We start from the raw sequence: 24165 nt of genomic DNA, 5'->3' as shown, positions 1-24165 counted from the left end.
TATTCATTCATATTGATATGTATAGCTATAGTTTATTAATTTTAACTAGTTTTAATTCAGGCTGCTATAACAGAGTATTATACAGGTAGCTTAAAAGTCAAATAACTATTTCTTACTGTTCCAGAGGCTGTAAGTCTGAGATCAGAATGCCAGTGTGGTTGGGTTGTTGGTGAGGGCCCTCATCCTGGTTCAGAGACAACTCCTTCCTGCTGTGTCCTCACATGCTAGAGAGTGGAGAGACAGGAAACAAGCTCTTCCATCTCTTCTTATGAGGGCACTACTCCCATCACCCCTCTGCCCTCATGACCTGTGACCTCCCAAAAATCCCACCTAATATAATACCATTGGAATTTAGCTTCAACATAGGAATTTTGGGGAGACACAAACATTCACTGTTGTCAATTATTCCATTGTATATGTATTTGACAATTTAGTTATTCTATTATTGATACTTGTGTTGCTTCCCTTTTTTTTTTCTGTTGTGCACTGCTACTTTTAAAATTATGAATGGTATACCTTTGTAAGTTAAATTTTTACCTAGGTGTGTGTACCTGATAGTGGAATTGCTAAACCATTCATTCAGGTATCCACTTCTTATGTGCCTATTCAAGTCTTGCCAGTTTTTCTAGTGTGTTTAGTGTTCCATAGATATTGTTTTCCAAGTCTAGGTTCTAGTTCTTTTTGAGTTATTGTTATAGATATCTTTCCCCAGTATGCAACTTTAAAAAAACAACTTTCTTTATGATGTCTTTGGGATGGCTGGAAGCATGTAATTATTCTTCCAATATTTGTTCTCCCTTTTGATTTTTATGCTTTTTTCTTCTCATTGTTTACATTATTTTAAAAATTTATTTCTTAACCCTCTACATAGTTTCCAAACTTGGTATTTTCTGTGTATCATTTATCTTTGAATGGAGGTAGTTCTATCTGGACTTTGTCTAAAAGGATGAAACCCCCTTTTGACCTTTATGTTGTGCCTGGGTGGCACTTTAAATGTTCTCAAAGAATTTTAGTTGGGTAGCTGGATATGACAGTGAGGTGGGGCAAGTGGCCATCTCTAATTCATGTGTTGCCTGTTATTTTCATACTTGATTGGATAGGTCCTCTCTGTGGTTACTTGGTGGTGTGTTTTGGAGGTGGATTCCACTAGGATTTCCACTTTTTATCTTATATGTAAGCAGGTCAGGTTGTAAGGAGGAAGTCAAGTTAATGCATAACCCTTGCTTCACAGTAAAGCCTCCTGCTCACATGCCAAACTATGTCTGTTGCTTCAGTATTTATCTCTGCTCTGTTGACTCTGATCAAGCTGACAGATTCTCAGATTATAGTTTCCTGTCCTCTGCCTCTCATTGCCACTAGGCCATTTTGTCTGGAATAAGACATGGGATCAGAAAATAAAGCCTGAGTGGTCCTTCTTTCAGCCCCTTCTGAAGCAGTTCAGCAGATTCTTTCTTGCTTGTCTCCTCCCCCCCCTCCAGTTCTCATCTTTAAGGAATGGGTATTTAGGAAAGTGTAGGGCCCTTTAGGACTCTGTTAACCTTTGTGAGAAAATTACAGCCTGCTTGAAATTTGTGTGTGGGGAGGGGAAGCTTTTAGATTGTGTTATCCTCCCTTAAGAGTTTGAATTTCAAATATGTTCCAGACAAGTATGTTTTCAAAGGTTAGGTTATATACATTATCCTTATCAGATTATTTTTATCCTCACTTTATAGCTGTGAAAACTCAGACCTGGAGAAACAAGTAACTAGTTAAGATGGTAAGTATTGAACCTGGTTGTCTCATTCCAGGGTTGACAGTCTTCATTGTGTCACTCTGTGATCTTTTTGAAGATTTAGTATTAGAATTATAGGTAGGAAGAAATGGCTTGTAAGAACAGTGGTACAACATGGCAGGGCTTTCTGGTCTTTCTCTTGCAATCCTAGGTCTTCTGTATATTTTCCTTTCGTTCCATCTTCATTATTTAGCCTTGTCTAATGGTCAGTGACTTTAATGTCTATCCCTTCTACATAGGCTCGCTCTTTTCTCTGCTTACCCTGTTTCTAGTTCTCTTATTTGTGGACCGGTTCGCTGTTTTTTTTTTTTTTTTCTTCTTTTCTTTTTTTTCTTTCTTTCCAATTCTCTTCCTAATTGTAGGGACATCTTTAAAAGCTCTCCAAATGTGCCATGTATTCTCAGTTTTATTCTCATTCCCACTTTATGTAGTTTTCAGTCTCCCAACACAGAAACCAATGTGCATTTGAATTTTTTTATTTTTTACAGACTGGGAGGCAAGACTTGAAACCAAAGAGTCAACTCCAGAGCCCATCATTACTGAAGATTTATCCTATTGGGTAATAATGGAAAAGGAAGGTCTCTGGCATTCTTCTTTAAGGGAAACATGGGAATCTGATAATTGGTTAGAGGGGCAACAGAAAAACCAGGATAGACATCTGGGTCAAGTGGCAGTTACCCATAAGGAAACCCTCACTGAGAGGAGAGTATGTAGAGGTAATGAATTTGAAAGATGTTCCAATCAGGGTTCAGTCATTGATATACAACAAAGTACTCCTATGGGAAAAAGGCCCTGTTATCAGAATTCACATGGAAAAGATAAACAAAGTTCTGAATTAATTAAGATTCAAAGAATGTTTGTAGGGAAGAAAATCTATGAATGTAATGAATGCAGGAAAGCCTTCAGCCAGAGCTCATCCCTTCTTAAGCACCAGAGGATTCATACTGGGGAGAAGCCCTATAAATGCAATGTATGTGGGAAGCACTTCACTGAACGTTCCTCTCTTACTGTACATCAAAGAATTCATACTGGAGAGAAACCCTACAAATGTAATGAATGTGGCAAAACCTTCAGTCAAAGCATGAACCTTACTGTTCATCAAAGAACTCATACTGGAGAAAAACCCTATCAGTGTAAAGAGTGTGGAAAAGCTTTCCGAAAGAATTCATCCCTTATTCAACATGAAAGGATTCATACTGGTGAGAAACCCTACAAATGTAATGAATGTGGGAAAGCATTTACCCAAAGTATGAATCTCACAGTACATCAAAGAACTCATACAGGAGAAAAGCCCTATGAATGTAATGAATGTGGGAAGTCTTTCAGTCAAAGTATGCACCTTATTGTACACCAGAGAAGTCATACTGGAGAGAAACCCTATGAGTGTAGTGAATGTGGAAAAGCCTTCAGTAAGAGCTCAACTCTTACCCTGCATCAACGAAATCACACTGGAGAAAAACCCTACAAATGTAACAAATGTGGGAAATCCTTTAGCCAAAGTACATACCTTATAGAACATCAGAGACTTCATTCTGGAGTAAAACCTTTTGAATGTAATCAGTGTGGAAAAGCTTTCAGTAAGAATTCATCTCTTACTCAACATCGGAGGATTCATACTGGAGAGAAGCCTTATGAGTGTATCGTATGTGGGAAGCATTTTACTGGACGATCATCCCTTACTGTACATCGGGTTATTCACACTGGAGAGAAACCTTATGAGTGCAATGAATGTGGAAAGGCCTTCAGCCAGAGTGCATACCTTATTGAGCATCAAAGAATTCATACTGGTGAGAAACCCTATGAATGTGATCAGTGTGGTAAAGCCTTCATTAAGAATTCATCCCTTGTAGTGCATCAGAGAACTCATACAGGAGAGAAACCCTATCAGTGTAGTGAATGTGGGAAAGCCTTCAGTCGGAGTACAAACCTTACACGGCATCAGAGAACTCATACATGAGGCAAGTTTTCACTGGGCCCCTTTTGATGAACTCGTCAGTGATAATCAGATATATCATATCATGTAGGAACCAATAAATGTAATGATTCTAGGAATCTTTCAGGTGAGGTATATTATACCATGTCAGATGATACAGACCACTGCAGAGGAACCATATAAAAGTGGAAAATCTTGATTGAATTAGAAAGAAAAACTTTGTATCTGAAGGCTTAAGTAGCTGATATTCTAAACAACGAGGATTCATGCCGAAGATAAGTTCTGTTGTATCATACTGCAGATTTTCCTTTGGATGTCAGAGATTTCACATTGTAGAGAATATGTGAGAGTGCTTAACTGGACAGCCCAAAGACCTGGTATGTACTCTGATCTGTCACTAACTTGGACAAGTCACCTACTTTCACCAAGTCACAGTGCCCATATTTGGTAAATGAGGGATTTTGGATTTAGAAGATCTCTAGGATCCCTTTAAGCTCTATAAAACAACAAACCTGTAGATATAATGAATATTGGGACATCCTTAATCTTTTACCACGTTATGTATGTTATTAGATGCTACTATTTTACAGTCTGGTTTCCCTGGATGTTGTAAGTTAAAATTCTCTATCTCTACCAAATCCTTTTATTTTCCCATGCCTACCCCCTTCTCCTTGCATTATTTTCTCCCTTAAACATCGGCTGGTTGCAAACAGGTGATAGAATAATTGTACAAATCTTAATGCAATAGTATACTGTTTTTTAAGTCCTCAATTAACAGTCATTAAATTGTTGTTAAATAAGCTAATTACTTAGGAAATAATATAACATAGTCTTTTCCTAGGACTCAAATACATATCTTTGTATCATATTGACAATCGAGTAGAAAGGAAGATAGGCTGAACACTAATAGAAATAAAAATCTGACATTAATAAAACCTTTGTAATTCAAGCATATGCAAAACAATCATGGAGATTTTATAGTAAAGACAATTTTATTTATTTCACACACATTTAATAAGTGCTATAAACATGTGTTAGATGTGATTAGAAAATAAAAATAAAAATGATATAGTCTTGTTTTCCAAGGTTTAAACTGAGAAAGTGACAATGAGATGGGAGAGGAAGAATTCAAGCAAAAATGAGACAGAATCTAGATAATGTGGTAACTGATTAAATGTGAGTGCTTGAATTTCTTATTTGGATGTATAGGGATGCCATAACTAAAAATATAAAGTTGACCAATTTTGTGGGCAATGATGAGTTCAGTCTGGGAGCATTTTGATGAGTATGTGGATATCCAAGTGAAGATTCATAATAGACTATACACTAAGTAGTCGGGCATTGATTAGAGGGTTCTCTGGGAGTATAATAGTTCCCCAAACCCCAATTCATGGTTTTGCTTTTCACAGTTTGTTATCCACAGTCAACCTTGAATCCAGAAATATTAAATGGAAAATTCCAAAAGAACCCCCACAATTCATGTTTTAAATTGCACACCATTCTGAGTTGCTTGCTGAATTCCCATGTCACCTCACTTCATTGTGATCTCATCACATAGCCACTACATCATGTCACATCATCACAAGAAGGGTAAGTACAGTACAATGAGATATTTTGAGAGGCCACATTCACATAACTTATTACAGTATCTTGTTAAAATTGTTCTCATTAGTTACTGTTAATCTTTTACTGTGCCTAATTTGTAAATTCAACTTTATCTTAAGTATGTATTTATGGGGAAAAACATTGTGTGTGTGTGTGTGTATAGGGTTCAGTACAACTTAATTGTTTTAGGCATCCAGTGGAGGTCTTGGAACATACCTTGGAAACAACAGTTAAGAGAAACACAAAAAACAGAAAAAATCAGGAGAACATTGTGGAACAGAAGTAAAAGGAGAATTTTAGTGTAGGGATAGGAATAGTTAATATTTTCAAATGCTACAAAGGGTTAAAGTAAGATAAAAATATAAATATTGCCCTTAGTTTGGTTGTTGATAAACTATGTAAATTTTAGTAGGTTAAAGAGTGAGTTAAAGGTTGAAAAAGACTTAGTAGCTTGACTGGGAAAGGAGAGTTTAGAAAGATAACTAGAGGGAGATTGGGGTTGAAAGAACCTCTATCAGAAGAGCTTTTGGCTACATCAATAGAAAGCCCAGTTAACAATGGCTTATGAGCAAGTAGGGACTTATTTCCTCATATAATAAATCTGGAGGTCAGTGGGATTGTTCAGAGACAAAATAATTCAATGCCTTGAGTTTCATGGCTTTTCCATCATGGGCACATGGCTGCCACAGCTTCAGGTAAAATATCTGCATTCAATGCAAGAAGAAATGGAGTGTGTAGCACTAGCAACATCGCTGCCTTTTATTAGAAAAGGTTTCCCCAGACGCCCCTCAGTAGACTACTGCTTACATCTCCTTGACCACAGCTGTGTTACAGGGAGACTAGTAGCAAAGAATACTGAGAAAAGAAGCATTTCCTCTTGGAGCCTCTATAGTGGGTAGGCAAAGAAAAGGTGGTTTGATAAGGTGTTGACTTAGCCAACAATCTGCTGAGAATGTGTTTGCATGACTTAAGGTAGAAGAATTAAGCATGTTTATCACCTAAAAGAGGTGTGGAGTCCAGCTGGTGTGGCTCAGTGGTTGAGCATTGACTTATGAACTAGAAGGTCAGGGTTTATTTCCCGATTGGGGCACATGCCTGGTTGCAGGCTCAATCCCCAGTAGGGGGTGTGCAGGTGGCAGCCGATCAATGATTCTCTGTCATCATTGATGTTTCTATCTTTCTCTTCCTCTCTGAAATCAATTTCATATTTTTAAAAATAATAAAAGAGATTTGGAGACTCTAAAGGTGCAGAAAGGAGGGGGATGTGCAGCTCAAAGTGGGAAAATAAGATTTGGAGCACAGGTAAAGGATATAGGAATCTTCTTCACTGGGAAGAAGGACACTTTCCACTGGAAGAGGTGGTAATCAGTGATGGGTGCAGATGTTTGTGGGTGACAATGGAAGAGGTTCCCTGTGGATTCTCAGTGTTTGGACTTTGGGCAGTTTTAATTCATGGAGTTCGAACATCAAAGATGAAGGAGGAATGGAACACTGAATTAAGCTGTATCCTCAGAAACTGAGATTTTAAATTTCTCTCCATTTCATCCAATTTCCTCCTTTCCGTTCACCTGTTTTTCTTATACCTCATTTCATCTGAAGAATACGAGAGCCCTAACCGGTTTGGCTCAGTGGATAGAGTGTTGGCCTGCGGACTGAAGGGTCCCAGGTTCAATTCCGGTCAAGGGCTTGTACCTTGGTTGCGGGCACATCCCCAGTAGGGAGTATGCAGGAGGCAGCTGAATCGATGTTTCTCTCTCATCGATGTTTCTAACTCTGTATCCCTCTCCCTTCCTCTCTGTAAAAAATTAATAAAAATATGTTTAAAAAAAGAATACAAGTAGATGGGAGGAAAGGCAGTGAAGAAATGGGTAGAAAATAGAAGAAAGTGATAAAGACAGCAGCACGATAAAGACTCAAAAGGAAGGCACAGGATAAGGGGAAGAGGAAGAATGAAGTTATTGAAGCCTAAGATGGATGCGGTAACTCAAAATCAATAAAATATTAAAGCATGGAGGGAGGGCCAGGACACATGACCCAGATAAATGGAGGTTTCACTACTTTTTCAGGAGTTTTGGAAGTCTTAGACTCTGTATGTCAGTTCTCAGCCATCTTGGGCAACAAGTAATGAGGACTTTGTACCTTTTCTCTATCAATAGGTGCAGGACTCCTGGTTCCATACATTAGACATGAGGCCTTGTGCAAGGCACTTAACCTTGGTGCCTCCCTTTTTTCATTTGTTAATAGTGCAAACCTCATAGCTTTAGATTGCATTAGGTAACTAATATAAAGTGCTTATAAAAGTGTCCAACGTGTAGTTAGTACCCAACAAATGTTATCACCCTCATGTAATATCCAAATAACTAATAACAATAATATCCAAACTCCATAGCATGGCGTCCAGAAACCTTAATTATCTTAGAACTAGAGGCCCAGTGCCTGAATTCATGCACGGGGGGTCCCTTGGCCTGGCCTGTGGGATCGGGCTGAAACCAGCTCGCCGACATCCCCGAGGGGTCCTGGATTGTGAGAGGGTGCAGGCCAGGCCGAGGGGTCCTACCAGTGCACGTTCGGCGCCAGGGAGGCATGCGGGAGTTAGCCAGCCAGGGAGGGACTGCGGGAGGACTCCAGGGTGTGTCCTGCCGGTCTTGCTCAGATCCCATCAGCAAGCTAAACTACTGGTAGGAACATCTGCCCCCTGGTGGTCAGTGCACGTCATAAGAGCCGTTGAGCAGCCTTAGCATATCATTAGCATATTATGCTTTGATTGGTTGAATGGCTGACCAGATTACCAGACACTTAGCATATTGGGCTTTTAGTATATAGGATGACTATGCTCTCAAAACATACCTTGTAAAAAAAAAAGTTATAAAACTGGGAGTCAGACCCGCCTCCAGCCTGCTGTAATAGCCTACTAACTGGTTTCCCTGTATTCCTTCTAGCCCACCATAGCATGTTCTGCACACAACTGACCAGTGATTCTGTCCAAGTATGGTCAGCCATGTCACTATTTTGCTCAAACACCTGTAAGGGTTTCCCATCACACACACATTAAGTCCTTGCAATGGTCTTCAAGGATTCTAGTGACCTTGTGAATTCATCTCCCCCTCTCCCTTGTTCACCAGGCTCTCTCCAGACATACTGGGCTTCTAAGCCTCAAACTCACCAGGTACCCTTTTCTGGACAGCATTCCTGTTTCCTCCGACTTAGAGGGTTTCCCCCCAGAGAGTCACATGATTTCCTCTCTCACTGTATTCCACTGTCTGCTCGATATTTTCTCAGAGAACGTCCGAAAACGCTACTTAAAATAGTCCCGAACCTCTGTCACACTCTGAAACTTAACCCTGCTCCACCGTCATCAGTATCTGAGGTTTTGTTTTATTGACTTCCTCCCCGAAGAGAATTACACCTGAGTAAATGCAGGGATTTCAGCCCAAAACAATGCCTCACACATAAGTGCTCCAAGTAGGTATCTACAGAAACCTTCAGTAAAACCCCGAACAATGCTGTAGTGTCACATAAAAGTCACTGACACTGCTGCCTAAGAGGTAGCCAACGGGTTAGTTCCCTGACAAACCTCAGGTCACATACTTGAATTTTTCACCACCTACAAAATTGAAACCCTCTCATCTTCCTGAAAATCCTGATAAACCGCCAAGAGCGATTTATTCCACCTGCTCTCCGCTTCCCAGGCACAGCGCCCGAAGCCACCGCCCAGGTACCGAACCTCCTCGGCAGCCTCCTCACTCATCTGCCATCCTCCTGCCCTGGTCCTCCCGCCTCCGCATCCCGTTTCTCGCCGAACCACTCCAGGCCCGACAGCCGGCCACACGGTCAGTGTCGGTGGCGTCCCCGGGCGGATGCACAGTCTCATTGCCTTCACGTCCTTGGCGCGGTCTTTGGTCTGGCACACGCCTTTCGGCTTGTGTCCTCCTCCCTCCTCCGGTACCTTCTCTGAGCCGCACTCCTCAGCGGACCCGGCGCCGCTCCACCAGCCTGACCTGCCTTATCCCAGATTCTCGCTAGTCTCTAGCTTGGGCGTGTTTCAAGGCAGAGACCGAGTCCCAGTCTGACCAGAGCGGAATCAAAGCCGCAACTCCCAGTTAGCACGCGGGGAGTTATTTGCAAGCTGGACCGGCGACGGCCCGCCGAGGCCCCTGGGAAATGTAGTTTCAGTGTAGAAAGTCTCTGGACCTGGCGCGGGTGAGGGGTGGGTAGGAAGTAGGGGGCTGTCTGCTCGCGAGAGCAATATTTTCTTCCTCGCGCGGCGGTGGATTTGCCAGATGGGAAGTGGCCTGGGGAGCAGAACGGCGCAGCCTTGGAATTTGTGGAGATTCGTCCCTGCGGTTCTCAGGAAAATGCGCAAGCGCAGTTCAGACCCGGGCTGCAAACTCCAGCTCTTTGTTCTGCGGCGGCGATGGGGCGATGGAGCTCTCTCGCCGCTGGCGGGGTCTCCTCGGCCACCCGTGGGTAACCAGGCGCCGTAGTCAGAGCCTCGGCGGGAGAGCGGGAGTGGCCGTGGGTGGCTGCGCCCGGGGAGAAGAACGGAGATGAAAGCTCAGTAGGTCCGGGTCATGCTCCGTTCTGGAGGACGCTGCTGTGATGCCGCAAACTTCCCGGGATGTATGGCTAAGGTTTGATTCCAAAGAGAAAAGGGACGACCAGGTTTGGTTTCTTGGATTTCGGGCTCGAATCTGCGAGTGCCCTCAGGAGGAAGCGGGCAGGGCTTCTGGCGTGCATCTGAGAGCCGATCCGACACCGGGAAGCCCGTTTACGCCCAGGGGTAGATGGTGCTCCGGATGGGGTTGTGACACTGTGTGGAGCCCTCCGAGAGGGCCGCGGAGCAGAGGGCGGGAGGGTTGGGTGAAGATTCCTAACCCTCTCCCTCTTCCTGCCTCCCCCCCCCCCACCTCCCCCAAATACCTGCTTATCTACCTTTCACGCCAGGTGACCCAAACTGGGCCCCGGAAGAGGACAGGCCTGAGGTCAGAGAAGGGCTTGGCTTGAGAGCCTCGACAGTGAAGCGCAGAGGGGTGGGGGTGGAGTGGGGGCGGGAATCTACCCTTCTTTGCTTCCTTTTGGAGGAGAAAGAAGTCGACTCTCCTCCTGCACTTCCTCACTCCACTCCCAGAATTAGGCAGCTGTCCAGCGAGGAAAGGCTTCTATAGAGAGACTTCTCAGAGTAACGTAAGGGCAAAGGCCTGGGAGCGGGTAGAAAGCGTGAGAGCTGGGGCTGGAGAGTGCTTTCTGCCAAGAGAAGTCAATGTATTTACGATATGGAAGGGGGATGCTAGGGGAAGTGTGTGTGTGTAGGTGGGGGGGGGAGAATGGTGAGTGATTCTTTTACTGTGGGGACCAGCAGAAATGCTCTCAGGAGGAGAGAGAATTGGGAGCAAATGACTAAGAATTCAGGGCTGGGGGTATTGGAGGACTCCCAGGATGTGAATGTTCACAGCCTCACTCTGGACTGCTGTGTGCTTTCTCCCCATAACAGGTGTGTAGAAGTTTCTGCCTGAGGAGTCCTACTCTGCTTGTTCCTAAAAGAGCTCATTAGAGAAGAAGCAATGGCTGTCAGGCACCTGCCAAACATGGTCCAGGTGAGTGGGGGTTGTTGTGGAGCACTCGTCCACGCTCGGAATTGCCTTAGGTTTGAATGTAGAGGTTTGGAGCGTGTGGGCATGTTTCTTTTCCCTGACCAGAGCTTTTTCTCCCAATCCAGTCTCATTCAGAGGACTGATGCAGTCACTACATTCTCCCTCCCCCACCATGTCAGGATCATCCTAGTGGGTGTCATCCAAGCTAAAGAACTTGTTAAAGGGCCCTGGCCGGTTTGGCTCAGAGGATAGAGTGTTGGCCTGCGGACTGAAGGGTCCTGGGTTCGATTCTGGTCAAGGGCACATGCCCAGGTTGTGAGCTCGATCCCCATTGGGGGTGTGCAGGAGGCAGCGGATCTGTGCTTCTCTCTTATCATTGATGTTTCTATCTCTTTCTCCCTCTCCCTTTCTCTCTGAAATCGATGAAAATATATTTAAAAAATAAAAAATAAAAGTGCAAAATGGCAGAAGATATACAAAGGGCTTAATGTAGAAAATATAGTAGTTAGAATATTTAATTTTCTCTTTTTATCCCATAAAGCTCAAGTAGTGAAAAAATAAATAAGGCTATGAATCCAAATGGTATAATTATTAAGTTTTACCACACAAACATACATCCAACTTTATGTACTAAAATTAGAGAATTAAAAAAAAAAAAAAGAACTTGTTAAAGGTCACAAAAGTGACAACTGGAACTGGAATCCAGGTTGGTCCAAAATAGAAACCTGCACTCTTTCTACTAGCAAGTAAGATTAGGGATCTAAAGTGATAAAGGCAGTGCCTACGACAGGAGTTGAGAGGAGAGATTGGAACACTTTCTTGAGGTGGTGAGATTTACTGGACCCTGTTTTTTTTAAAAATAGTCATAGATGTACAGCTTTTTACTTCAGAGAAATACTGCATACCAATGAAATAATTTTAAAAAGTGGTACATATATGAATGTGATATTACTCAGCCATGAAAAACAGTGAAATCTTACCATTTGTGACAACATGGATGGACCTAGAGGGTATTATGCTCTGTGAAATAAGTCAGTCAGAGAAAGACAAATGCCATATGGTTCTACTTACATGTGGAATTTAAAGAACAAAATAAACAAAACAGAAACAGACTTATAGAAAGAACAAACTGATGGTTGTCCGATGGGAGGGGTTTGGGGAGCTGGATGAAAAAGGTGAGGGGATTAAGAAGTACAAATCGAAAGTTACAGAATAGTCACAGGGATGTAAAGTATACAGCACAAGGAATATAGTCAGTAATATTGTAATAACTACGTATGGTGCCAGGTAAGTACTAGACTTATGGGGGGAATCACTTCATAAGTTATATAAATGTCTAATTACTATGTAATATTGTATGTGAACTATAATCATAATTTTTTTTTAATTTTAAAAAAGATTATGCTTTCAATTTCAATAATTTACTAAAAGGCTTTGAGCAGAGCCAACCTCTAGAGCAGTGGTTCTCAACCTTTCTAATGCCGCGACCCTTTAATACAGTTCCTCATGTTGTGGCTCTACAGCAGTGGTTCTCACCTGTGGGTCTCGACCCACAGGTTGAGAACCGCTAGCAGGGTTGCCTAAGACCATCGGAAAACACAGATATTTACATTATGATTCATAACAGTAGCAAAATTACAGTTATGAAGTAGCAACGAAAATAATTTTATGGTTGGGGGTCACCACAACATGAGGAACTGTATTAAAGGGTCGCGGCATTAGGAAGGTTGAGAACCACTGCTCTAGAGAATAAGGATATGGACTGCACTATGAGGGAGATAGCATTCATTTGAGTGTATAAGTTCCAATGAGTTTGGTAAAATTGTTCTAACTCCTTCACATGTAAGCCTGTCTAGGGCAGGAATCTGTGGTAGAAATCATTGAAAGGGATGAGCAGCTCCCAGTTTCTGACTTGTCCTTGAGCACCCATCTGATGCACCACTTTTTCTGTGCATCTGGTCCATGGTGCCAGTCTACTGTGGTATTTCTCTTCCATGACCCTTTTCTCAAATTCATTGTTGGTGTTGTGCAGTTACCTTGTGTTTACACCCTGCCTTAGTTTGTTTGCCATGTGAAGGGGTAGCCGCCAGTCAACAGGGATGGGCTTGTTGTTCCAGGAATCAGTGACCTTCAAGGATGTGGCCGTGCTCTTCACCCAGGATGAGTGGGCACAGCTGAGCCCTGCTCAGAGGGCCTTGTACAGGGATGTGATGCTGGAGAACTACAGCCACCTGGTCTCACTGGGTAAGTGGGGAGCCTCTGAAGGCTTACCTTCACACGTGGACATCTCTTGGGACCTTAAACTGGTAGCACATAGCTGGCATGGGCTGATTGAAGATGTTATTTTTAAGTCTGTGACCTGCCTACCTTGATGTCCCAGACACAGGAATCTTTTGGAGCGTAGAGTGAGTGGGGGTTGAATCCTCCCTCCCTTTGGCAGAGAGAAGGACATGGGCATAGGTTGTGTATCAGACCTGAGCCATCTTTTTGTCCTCTGGGAACTCATCTCTATCTTGGACCTTCCCATCAATCATCTTTTCCAGGAAGATCTGAGGACCAGATCTCTTCCTTGCAATGATTTTTTTCTGTAGCATGAACAGATGTGGTCCATTTTTTTCCCCCCTTAAAAACAGGGCTCTTAGGACCCAAACCAGATCTGTTTGCCCAGCTTGGAAAAGGGGAAGAATGGACACCAGAAGACGCCTCCCGAGGCTTCTGTCTGGGTAAGACCCTGCGTGTGGGAGGCATGGAGAGAAACTCAGCAAATGCGACAGGCTTGTGGACCTAGAAATGAGCATCTCCCTTCTGTCCACCTCAATACTTTATTGTCACCTTTGTCTCTGCATGCATATGTCACTCCTTTCTTTTGGCAATTTGTGCCTCCCTAAATCCTGCTCTCTGGGATTTTTCTTCTCTCCCTATCTGGCATAGATTAATCATCTCTGGTTTGGAAAAGACCTCACATGTAATCTGGGCAGCTCCCCCGCTAGGTTCCATTGTCCCGTTCAACACTTGACAGTGCAGTCTCTGTTCCTACTTCTCCAGTGAGGAGGAGCCACGCTGGGTCACACACAGTAGGGCGGCTTCTTCATAGTTATAGGCCAGTAACCATACTCATCCTGAGGCCCCTCTTCTAGCTAAACATTGCACATTTCTTCAACTGCTTTCCTGTTTGTCCAGACACATGTACATGTATTCAGCCAGCATTCAGTTACTTTCCACCTTCTGCAGCAGCGCACTTATTAAATTATACTCTGCTGTATCACTCACATCCAGCATCCAAATGCTTGGCATCTGGGTGAGTGGCATAGACTTGTTGCTCAGGGATACAGAGAACATGATAGTTTAGTGGTTGTTACTTGTCTTGAGGAGCCCATTGGATTTGGTAGCTTAAGAACAGGAGCAGGGGTGCCTCTTCTACCCCTGAATGTTCTAGAGCAGCGGTCACCAACCGGTGGTCCGTGGACCACTGGTGGTCCATGAGGTCCGAAAGGTTGGCGACTGCTGTTCTAGAGAGCTTATTGCCTTATCCATTACCACATTACAACATTTCACTTTTACTGTCACACTTGCAGGCTATAAAATATATATATATATATATATATATATATATATATATATATATATATATTTAAAAACCTTACTGATGTTTCACAGTAGTCCAGTGAAGAAGGCAGGAATTTATATCTTACATTAAATAACTATATACCTGCAATGTCTAGGACACAATTTGTTATGGAATTTAAATGTATGAACTCTAAAACAGTTATCAAAAACATTTTTTACCCCAATAGCATTCTGAATTTGTATGTTTTATTACAAACAAACTAAGGCACCTTAATATTTCATTCTGTATTAAACAGGCAGTGTTATTACAAACAAGGGGGGGGGGGGGATTAAACAAATTCATTCATTGTCCTACCACTCTGGTATCATGAATGCATTCTTCCATTTCCTTGTCACTAACACTAGCTCTTTATTGCACTGGTGTCCGGGGAACATGAACATGAAGAAGGACTTGGATGCCGATAAAGGACTCTATAGTCACGTGTGAGAATGAGTTGAAAAGCCTGGTGGGTGTGATTAATTTCTTCCCAGATGCCTTTCACAGCCCTCGGATCCAGCACCTCTTATTTGTGCATTGCCTGGACACCCTAAACTTTGAGCCTACTCATGAAGGATAATTAGTGATTAGCCAGTCAGACATGGAGAGAAGTCTTATTTTATATTTCCCAATAAAGATTTATAGTTGTTTCCCCCATTTCTGATAGGGTTATATTTTTATTTTTGAAGAGTACCACCTTCTCTTTTGCTGTTTTAACTGGAAATTGCTACTATGAAGAAATGATAGTCATTTCCAAATGTATTTATCCCCTTCTGGTTACTCTCTCTTATTCGTAAAATATTCATTGGATTCATTTTTAGTTTTAGTTTTTTCTTATTGCTGTTTCATCTATAATAATAAAAGCATAATATGCTAATAGACTGGACAGCTGAACAACCTTCCAGATGTCCTTCCGGATAAGCTGGGGCTGCAAGGGCCGAGGCAGCCACCCCAGCTGCGAGGGCCAAGCCTCTTGCACGAATTTCACGCATCAGGCCTCTAGTTTCTTAATAACTAGCTAGGACTTCAAAAATCATATAGAACAATGGTAATAGATGTTATCTCTAATTTTAAAAAAAATATATTTTATTGATTTTTTACAGAGAGGAAGAGAGAGGGATAGAGAGTTAGAAACATCGATGAGAGAGAAACATCGATCAGCTGCCTCCTGCACACCCCTCACTGGGGATGTGCTCGCAACCAGGGTACGTGCCCTTGACCGGAATCAAACCCGGGACCCTTCAGTCTGCAGGCCGACGCTCTATCCACTGAGCCAAACCGGTTTCGGCTTATCTCTAATTTTTAAGTGACTGGGTCTAGGCCTTTTCCATTGTTGTACCAATTACTTTGGTTTAGAATAGACACTTATTTGTAATCAGAACAAGAAAAAGTCCTTCTGATAGATAGCTTTCCTTCTTAATTTTTCTCTTCTCTGAGCCATGAGCTATTGGAGTTAGAAGGAGGAGAAAGCTGAATGAGTCCCTGTGGCAGGGCACCATTACTGGGTAGCTTCTGGGGATTTATGTTAGATAATGACAGCCTGTGAGGCAAGTATGATTAACCCCAGTTTACAGAAAACGGAATCTCAGCATGGTTAATTAATTTGGATGGATTTAACATTAGTATGACATGGCAAGTCAGGATTAGGGTGAAGCCAGCATGAAACTCATCTGACCCACAAACTGTGTCATTTCCCCCCTTCTCCAAAATAGCTTTAGTTACACAGAAATTGTTTACTCAGAAAACTTCTTGATCCCTTAATTTGAGTAGTTCACTAATAACTTTTTACATTTCTTATTTATTAATTGGTTTAAGTTTCTTTTTGTTATATGAACTGTACATCTTACCTTTTAGCTTTAAATTAATCTTTTTTGAGCTATAAAATGTATTCATTTACAATTATGTATGGTATGTATCTATAATTTTAACATTTTTATATTATGTCATCTTTCTAATTTCCAATTTTACTTGCGTATTTTTTCTCTTAAATTTGTTGGGAATTTTTTTAAGAGAGCCAGCTCTTATTTCTCTGACAAGTAATTTTAAAATTTATATACTTATATTTATTTTTAGAGAGAGAGGAAGGGAGAGGGAGAGAGAGAGACATTGATGTGAGAGTGAAATATTGATTGGGCTGCTTCCTGCATGCCTCCTACTGGGGACTGAGCCTGAAAACCGGGCTTGTGCCCTGACAGAATTGAACCGGCAACCTTTCATTGCATAGGACAATGCCCAACCAACTGAGCCACACCAGCCAGGGCTCTGACAAGTAATTTTATTTCTACACTTAACATTATCATTTGCTTTGTTTACCTTAAAATAAATATATTTTGAATACTGTATATACTAGGTGCAAAAGAGGATATGTAATATTTTTTGAACATTTTGAAGAACTAAGAAATAACACCCATACCTCACTGTCCAGCTTAAGAAAACAGAACATGGGGGCATATGTGAAGCCCAGTGTGCACCCCCTCTTCATACCTTCCTCCTTTCATACTAGAGAGCCACTAGCTTGAATTCTTCCCAAGCAACTCTGTGCTGCTCTTCATGGTTTTACCACATTTATCCGTAGTTTTGACCAATGTTGTTGCTGTAAGCTTGATATATATGTGTTATACTATAGATACCTTTCCACAACTTCCATTTTAAAATCCTTATGATGTGTAGCTCTAGGTCTTTTTAAATTGCACTTTGATATTCCTTCAATGACTAACCATTAATTTATCCTTTCTCTTGTTGATAGACCTGGATGTTGTTTCAAGACTTTTTGTTGTTTTTATTATTTTATTTTTTCATTTTTTTTATTAAGGTATTATATGTGTACATATCTTATCATTGCTTTTTGTTGTTTTTAATGGGGCTGTCCTGAATATGCTTGCACATACTCCCTGGGGTTTTCTTGTGTTCAGGTACAAATACTGGTTATAAGAGCATATGCTGCTTCTACTGTACTAGATTTTCCCAGAGTTCCATATTATACTAATAGTTGATGTAAGTTCCTGATACTTTACATTCTTGCCAAAATTTGGGACTTTCATACTTTTAAAAAATTCTCCTAGTTCCATTCCATATCTCATTGTGGTAATAAATTGCATTTCCTTGTTTGCTGGTGAAGTTGAATATCTTTTTATATGTTGATTATTTGTTTCCTATAACTTACATATTTATGTTCTTTGCCCCAATTTTCTATTATTATTATTATTTTTTTTTACTAATTTCTGGGAGTTTTGTATATATTCAGGAATCTATTACTTTATTAGTTAATATGTATTTCAGTCTATAACTTACCTTTTCTCTTTATTTACTCACAAATTCTTAATTAATGAACTAGAACAGATCAATCTTTAGCTTTATGATCTTTTTCTTTTTCTGTGTCCTGTTTAAATAATCCTTTTTGCACTCGGATCCGTGAGGGAGGGATTTGGTCTTGTTTGATCTTGTGTCCCCAGGACACCAGGTCCCAGTATGTAGTTGTTGAATGAAAGCATAAATTTCTAATATTTACTTTCGCCTTTTTTCTGTATAATTTTGTCTGAGATTTGCTTTTTCAGTAGACTTTTTAATGAATAAATGTTTGACTTAACTAATCCTTTCTATTTTATATTGATCTAGTTCATTAATTTTTGTTTTTTAAATTTAAATCTTTATTGTAGAGAGCATTACAGATGTCCCCATTCTCTCCCCCAATACTCCCTTCACTTGGTTCCAGCCCCACCACAGGCCTTCACCACACTATTGTCTGTGTCCATAGGTAATACATATATGCATATAAGATCTTTGGTTAATCTCTTCCCACTCCTTCCACCCACCTTCTGAGATTCGTCAGTCTGTTCCATGTTTCTATGCCTCTAATTCTATTTTTTAGATTTAATTGTTGATAGATATGTATTCATTGCCATTTTATTGTTCATATATTTAATCTTTTTCCCCTTCTTTTTCTTCCTCTTCTTAAAGAATACCCTTCAACATTTTATGTAATACTGGTTTGATGGTGATGAACTCCTTTAGCTTTTTCTTGTCCATGAAGCTCTTTATCTGACCTTGAATTCTAAATGCTAACTTTTCTGGGTAGAGGAATCTTGGTTGTAGGTCCTTGCTATTCATCACCTTGAATATTTCTTGCCACTCCCTTCTGACCTTCAAAGTTTCTGTTGAGAAATCATCTGACAGTTGTATGAGTGCTCCCTTATAGGTAACTAACTGCTTTTCTCTTGCTGCTTTTAAGATTCTCTCTTTGTCTTTAACTCTTGGCATTTGAATTATGATGTGTCTTGGTGTGGGTCTTTTTGGGTTCCTCTTGTTTGGAACTCTTTGTACTTCCTGGACTTGTAAGTCTATTTCTTTCACCAGATAGGGTGAGTTTTCTGTCATGATTTCTTCAAATAGGTTTTCAATATCTTGCTCTCTCTCTTCTCTTTCTGGTACCCTCATAATGTGAATATTGGTACACTTGAAGTTGTCCCAGAGGCTCCTTACACTATCTTCATATTTTTTTATTCATTTTTCTTTTTGCTATTCTGATTGGGTGATTTTTGCTTCTCCATATTCCAAGGTGTTGATTTGATTCTCAGAATCCTATACTCTACTGTTGAATCCCAGTAAATTATTCTGTATTTCAGTTATTGTAGGCTTAATTTCTGATTGGTCCTTTTTCATGTCTTTGAAATTCTCACTAAGGTTCTCGTCTCACTAGGTCCCTTGAAGCTCTCATTAACTCCCTTGAAGCTCATTAAGGTTCTTGAGCAACTTTATAACCATTGTTTTGAACTCTATATCCAGTAGTTTGCTTACTTCCATTTCTTTCATTTGTGACATGTTTCTTTGTCTCCGCATTTTGGCTGCTTCCCTGTGTTTGTTTCTATGTATTAGGTAGAACTGTTATGTCTCCCGGACTTAGTAGAGTGGCCTTGTGTAGTAGGTGTCCTGTAGGACCCAGTGGCTCAGCCTCCCCAGTCACCTGAGCTGGGCCTTCTAGGTGCACCCCTGTGTGTGCTGTGTGCACAGTCTTGTTGTACTTGAGCCTTCATTGCTATTGGTGTCACTGGGAAGAATTGACCTCCAGACCAATTGGCTGAGAGGACCAGCTGCAACTGAAGTGGAAGAGCTGCTATGCAGGACACACCCCTATGGAGCAGGACTTGCTTCAGTGGGGCTTTGGTGGTCACTGAGTCTGGTCCTTGAGTGTGTTGCTTGTGGATGTGTAGAGTTGTAACCTGGTATGGTCTGAAGCTGTCCACAAGGTGCATTGGCTTGGAGTCTTCTGGGAGATGCAAAGTCAGTCACTGCCTGGGGCCACCAAGCAGGAGCTACAAAGAGATCTGCAGATGGCTGGTATTTGTATTGGGCTTGGAAGTCCCCAGGTGATGCCCAGCTGTGAAACAAGTCGGGCTGGTGCTAGTGCCAGGTCTTGGGCCTCTTATTGATAGGTATTGGGCACACTGACACCAGCTGCTGCTTGTTTGAGAGATTTTAGAAAATTCTGATGCCTGAGTGGGGACAGGGCATTCATATGGAAAAGCCGTTGCAAATAGCTTGGTTTGGGCTGCAAATTGAATGGGGCAGAGTCTCAGGGAATCACCAAGGCAGAGCAAACAGTGTGGTTCATGCTGATGAAAACTCAGATATGGCTGCCAGTCAGCTCTGGGATGGGGGAGGTTCCAGCACAGGAACATTGACCCCTTGTGAGCACCCCTGTCTGGCAGAAAGCTGCCCTAGAGTTCCTGCCCTGATGCCAGACAATCTGGTTCCTCCTAGTATGTCCCTGGGTACCCCAAAGCTGCTGCCTGGCAACAGAGCTCAGAGGAAGCAAGACCATGTAAGTTCCCACACCAGCCCTTTAAAAGGAACTGCTGGGTCTCCAGCAGTCTCTGTGTCACTTAACCACAATCCCCAAAGTTATGGGGACTTCTCTTCCCAGTTCTCGAACCCTGGAGTGATATGAGACTGGGACCTCTTGTTTTTCAAGGGAGGCCTCTGCTGCCTAGATATCCCGCCCGATTGAAAAAAACACCACACGTGGGTGTCAGACTAGCCCGATCCATGTCTCCGCTCCTCCTACGAGTTTCAATGTGCTTTCTTCTTTACTTCTCTGGTTGTAGGACTTCCATTCAGCCAGATTCCAGGCGGTTTGAATGATGGTTGTTCTGTATTTTAGTTGTAATTTTGATGTGGTTGTGGGAGGCGGTGATACTGATGTTTACCTACACTGCCATCTTGGTTCCCAGTTCATTAATTTTTGCTTTTTATTATTTCTTTCCTTTGACATTTTGGAGTTTATTCTGTTATTTTTTATTTGTAGACTTAAATTTTCTCGAAGTAATACATTCATTTAAAATTTATTTATTTACTTTTAGAGAGAGAGAGAGAGAGAGAGAGAGAGAGAGAGAGAGAGAGAGAGAAGAGAGAGAAACATTGATTTGTTGTTCCACTTATTTATGCATGCATTGGTTGATTCTTGTATGTGCCCTGACGGGGATTGAACCCACAATCTTGGTGCATCAGGACAATGCTCTAACCACCTGAGCTTCCTGGCCAGGATTGAGTACATACATTTAGTTTAATGAAACTACAATGTTTATTATGAAAAACAGTGGCCCCTTGTCCCCTCTCTTCCACTTTCTCTTCTTTTAGTTGATTATTTGATCTATTTGTTTTCATGTCTCCAAGTAACATGTTTGTATTGCTGCCTCTTAACTTTTCAGTTTTAGACATTATTTATTTATTTAAAAAATATTTTTATTGATTTCAGAGAGAAAGGGAGAGGGAGAGAGAGCTAGAAACATCAATGATGAGAGAATCATTGATTGGCTGCTTCCTGCATGCCCCCTATTGGGGATCGTGTCCACAACCCCGGGCATGTGCCCTTGACTGGAATGGAACCTGGGACCCTTCAGTCCACAGGCCAATGCTCTATCCACTGAGCCAAACCAGCTAGGGCTAGACATTGTTTATTGAATTCTTTCTATAAAAAGTGAGGATGAAACTCGCTGCCCCAAGTAGTCATCTTACTGCCTTTTCATTCCTGTGTTCCCAGTAGAGCTGTAGAATCCTTTTGATCTGAATAGTAATCAGTGTTTCATCCTTAAGAACTATTCACAAAACTGATCTGAATAGTAATCAGTGTTTACATACTTAAGAACTATTCACAAAACTGATCCATGTAGTGAATTATGACAACTTTTGCTTGACAATCTTATTCCCAGCATTCATTGGTTCATAGCTCCATTTAATTTAATTTAATCTCAGACCTTCTCTAGTTGTCTGAATCTTGTCTCAAGCAAGACTTTCAGATTCATCAGACAATGTGACAGCTTCATTTTCCTGGAAAAGCTTCTTTTGGAACGTGTGACCTGCTCCATTCTAGAGTGACTGGTGCCTAGCTCTCGTCTTCCTGTGAAGGCCCTCACTCCTGGCTGCATGTCCCCTGTCATCCTCCTGCTTCGTTTGCTCCCTTCTTTGGTGGCATACATCTTCCAATAGCTTCCTAAGAAAGAGTTTATTTTTTTATAGCCTATCATGTCTGGAAATGTCTATTTTCTGCCCTAATACTCTCTGGGTAGTTTGAATACATAGAATTCAGTGCTGGAAATCTTCAGAATTTTGAAGACATTGCTCCATTGTTTTCTGGATCACAGTCTGCTCTTGTGAAATACAGAATCAATCTAAATCTTCATCAGTTGTGACTTTTCTTCTTCTTCGAAACCTTGTAGGAATTCCTGCTTTACACCAGTGTTCTGAAGTTTCCAAGCGATCTACCCTGGTGTGGTTCTGTTTTTATCCACGGGGCATCCGTGAGCCTTTGGTTGAGTGTTTGGTGAGGCCTTTCCATCTAAAATGCCTGCCCTTTGCCTTTCGTGTGACTCGTCATCCACCATGACCAGAAGTTGAACTTACTTATCCCTATGGGTTTTAATAGTACATTTTTAAAAATGCCTCTAAATATTCAATAAAATTTAAGTGAACTTTTTAGATATTATCTTATACATCTATTCTTCCAGATTCATGTTGACAGTTTATACTTTTTTTTTTTAAAAAAAAGAACAGCATATTTATATTTTAGCTGATGGGTTTTTCTCTAAATTGTGTGTGTGTGTGTGTGTGTGTGTGTGTGTGTGTGTGTGTGTGCAATGGTATGGTTAAAGTCTATTTAATCTTTACCACTGTCAGATTTCTAGGTATTTGGTTGGAAATAGTTTGGCATTAGACTTGATGTTATTAGAGAACTTAGAATTCAAAGACAGTGCAAATATTTTTATTCTCAAAGGAATGCTTTTTTAATTTATTTTTTCCATTGATTTTTATTTATTTTTAATTTCTTTATTAATTAAGGTATTACATGTGTCCTTATTCCCCCATTAATCCCCCCCCCCCCCCCCCGCCCCTCATTCAAGCCCTTACTCCCCTGTTGTCTGTGTCCATTGGTTAGGCTTATATGCATGCATACAAGTCCTTTGGTTGATCTCTCCCCCTTATCCCCACCCTCCCCTACCTTCCCTTAGGTTTGACGTTCTGATCGATGTTTCTCTGTCTCTGGATCTGTTTTTGTTCATCAGTTTATGTTGTTCATTATTTTCCATAAATGAGTGAGATCATGTGGTATTTTTCTTTCATTGCCTGGCTTATTTCACTTAACATAATGCTATCCAGATCCATCCATGCTGCTGCAAATGGTAAGAATTCCTTCTTTATAGCAGCGTAGTATTCCATTGTGTAGATGTACCACAGCTTTTTTTTTTTTGAGGGCCTACCATCCTGACTCATTTTATTATTTTTAATAAATACATAGTATACATTCACAAAATGCAAGATACTACACTGGGTGTTCTCTTTATTTATCCCACTGACTCATTATAGCAGCCCTGTTGAGGTATAATTTATCCCATTTAACGGATGAAGAAATAGAGGCCCTTAAACTTATTTAATATCAGGTCCAAGATTAGCAGGAGAGGTCCATTTTTTTTAAAAATTTCTTTATTGATTAAGGTGTCACATATTTGTCCTCATCCCCCCATTCCCATCCCACACCCCTCCCCACGGATGCCCCCACCCCCCTATTGTCCTTAACCATTGGTTAGGCTCGTATGCATGCACACAAGTCCTTTGGTTGATCTCTCCCCCCTACCCCCACCTTCCTCTACCCTCCCTCTGAGGCCCGACAGTCCGATCGATGCCTCCTTGTTTCTGGGTCTGTTCTTCTTCATCAGTCTATGTTGTTCATCATTTCCCCTAGATGAGTGAGATCATGTGTTACTAGAAATATACTTATAAGAACCGAATGTGAGACGAGCAATAATAGTTATGCTGACAGGCAAATGAATCAGTCTGTAGTGAGTTTCTTTCTGGACCAACAGTTCTTTTGAGACCCAATTTCAATGTCCACCAGTTCCTTATGTGTACATGTCGGCACTGACTTTTCAGCTCTGGATGGTGGACAAATGGTGGTAATGCAGGTCCGACTCCCTCTGGTTTGGTCTCGCCCGGACCCAGGGGCACGGCTTCACCCGGACTCAGAGGCGCGTGGCCTCACCCGGACCTGGGGCGCGTGGCCTCACCCGGACCCAGGGGTGCGCGGCCTCACCCGGACCTGGGACCCAGCGGGGCTTCGTCTTCTTGATCCCAATTCCTGTCGGTCAATTCCCTCTCAGCAATTCCTTCGGCC

At 41.6% G+C, this 24165-nt stretch overlaps 1 protein-coding gene and 1 long non-coding RNA gene across 7 annotated transcripts in view; both read left to right on the top strand.

Annotated features, from left to right (window-relative positions):
• LOC307099725 overlaps positions 1–7119 on the top strand; it is a 33565-nt gene extending 26446 nt beyond the window's left edge. The window contains exons 4-5 of the long non-coding RNA XR_013813545.1: positions 1713–1756; positions 2260–7119. This is a non-coding gene — a long non-coding RNA (uncharacterized lncRNA). The remainder of the gene's footprint in view (positions 1–1712; positions 1757–2259) is intronic.
• A 656-nt stretch (positions 7120–7775) lies between these two features.
• The window catches only part of ZNF454 (zinc finger protein 454), a 29680-nt gene continuing 13290 nt past the window's right edge, over positions 7776–24165 (top strand). The window contains exons 1-4 of one of the 6 annotated variants that reach the window (XM_079771278.1): positions 7776–9139; positions 10801–10903; positions 13018–13144; positions 13534–13623. In XM_079771278.1, the coding sequence (XP_079627404.1) occupies positions 10871–10903; positions 13018–13144; positions 13534–13623 (250 nt within the window). In that variant the 5' untranslated portion in view covers positions 7776–9139; positions 10801–10870. Of the gene's footprint in view, positions 9140–9163; positions 10292–10312; positions 10494–10800; positions 10904–13017; positions 13145–13533; positions 13624–24165 lie in introns of those variants that run through there. The other 5 variants (XM_079771277.1, XM_079771275.1, XM_079771274.1 and 2 more) reach the window with 5 other exon arrangements.

The sequence above is a fragment of the Cnephaeus nilssonii genome (genome assembly GCF_951640355.1).
Source record: "Cnephaeus nilssonii genome assembly, chromosome: 5".
Taxonomy (NCBI): domain Eukaryota; kingdom Metazoa; phylum Chordata; class Mammalia; order Chiroptera; family Vespertilionidae; genus Cnephaeus; species Cnephaeus nilssonii.
The sequence above is the reverse complement of the archived record's forward strand: the minus strand, read 5'-3'. Positions and strand labels throughout refer to the sequence as shown.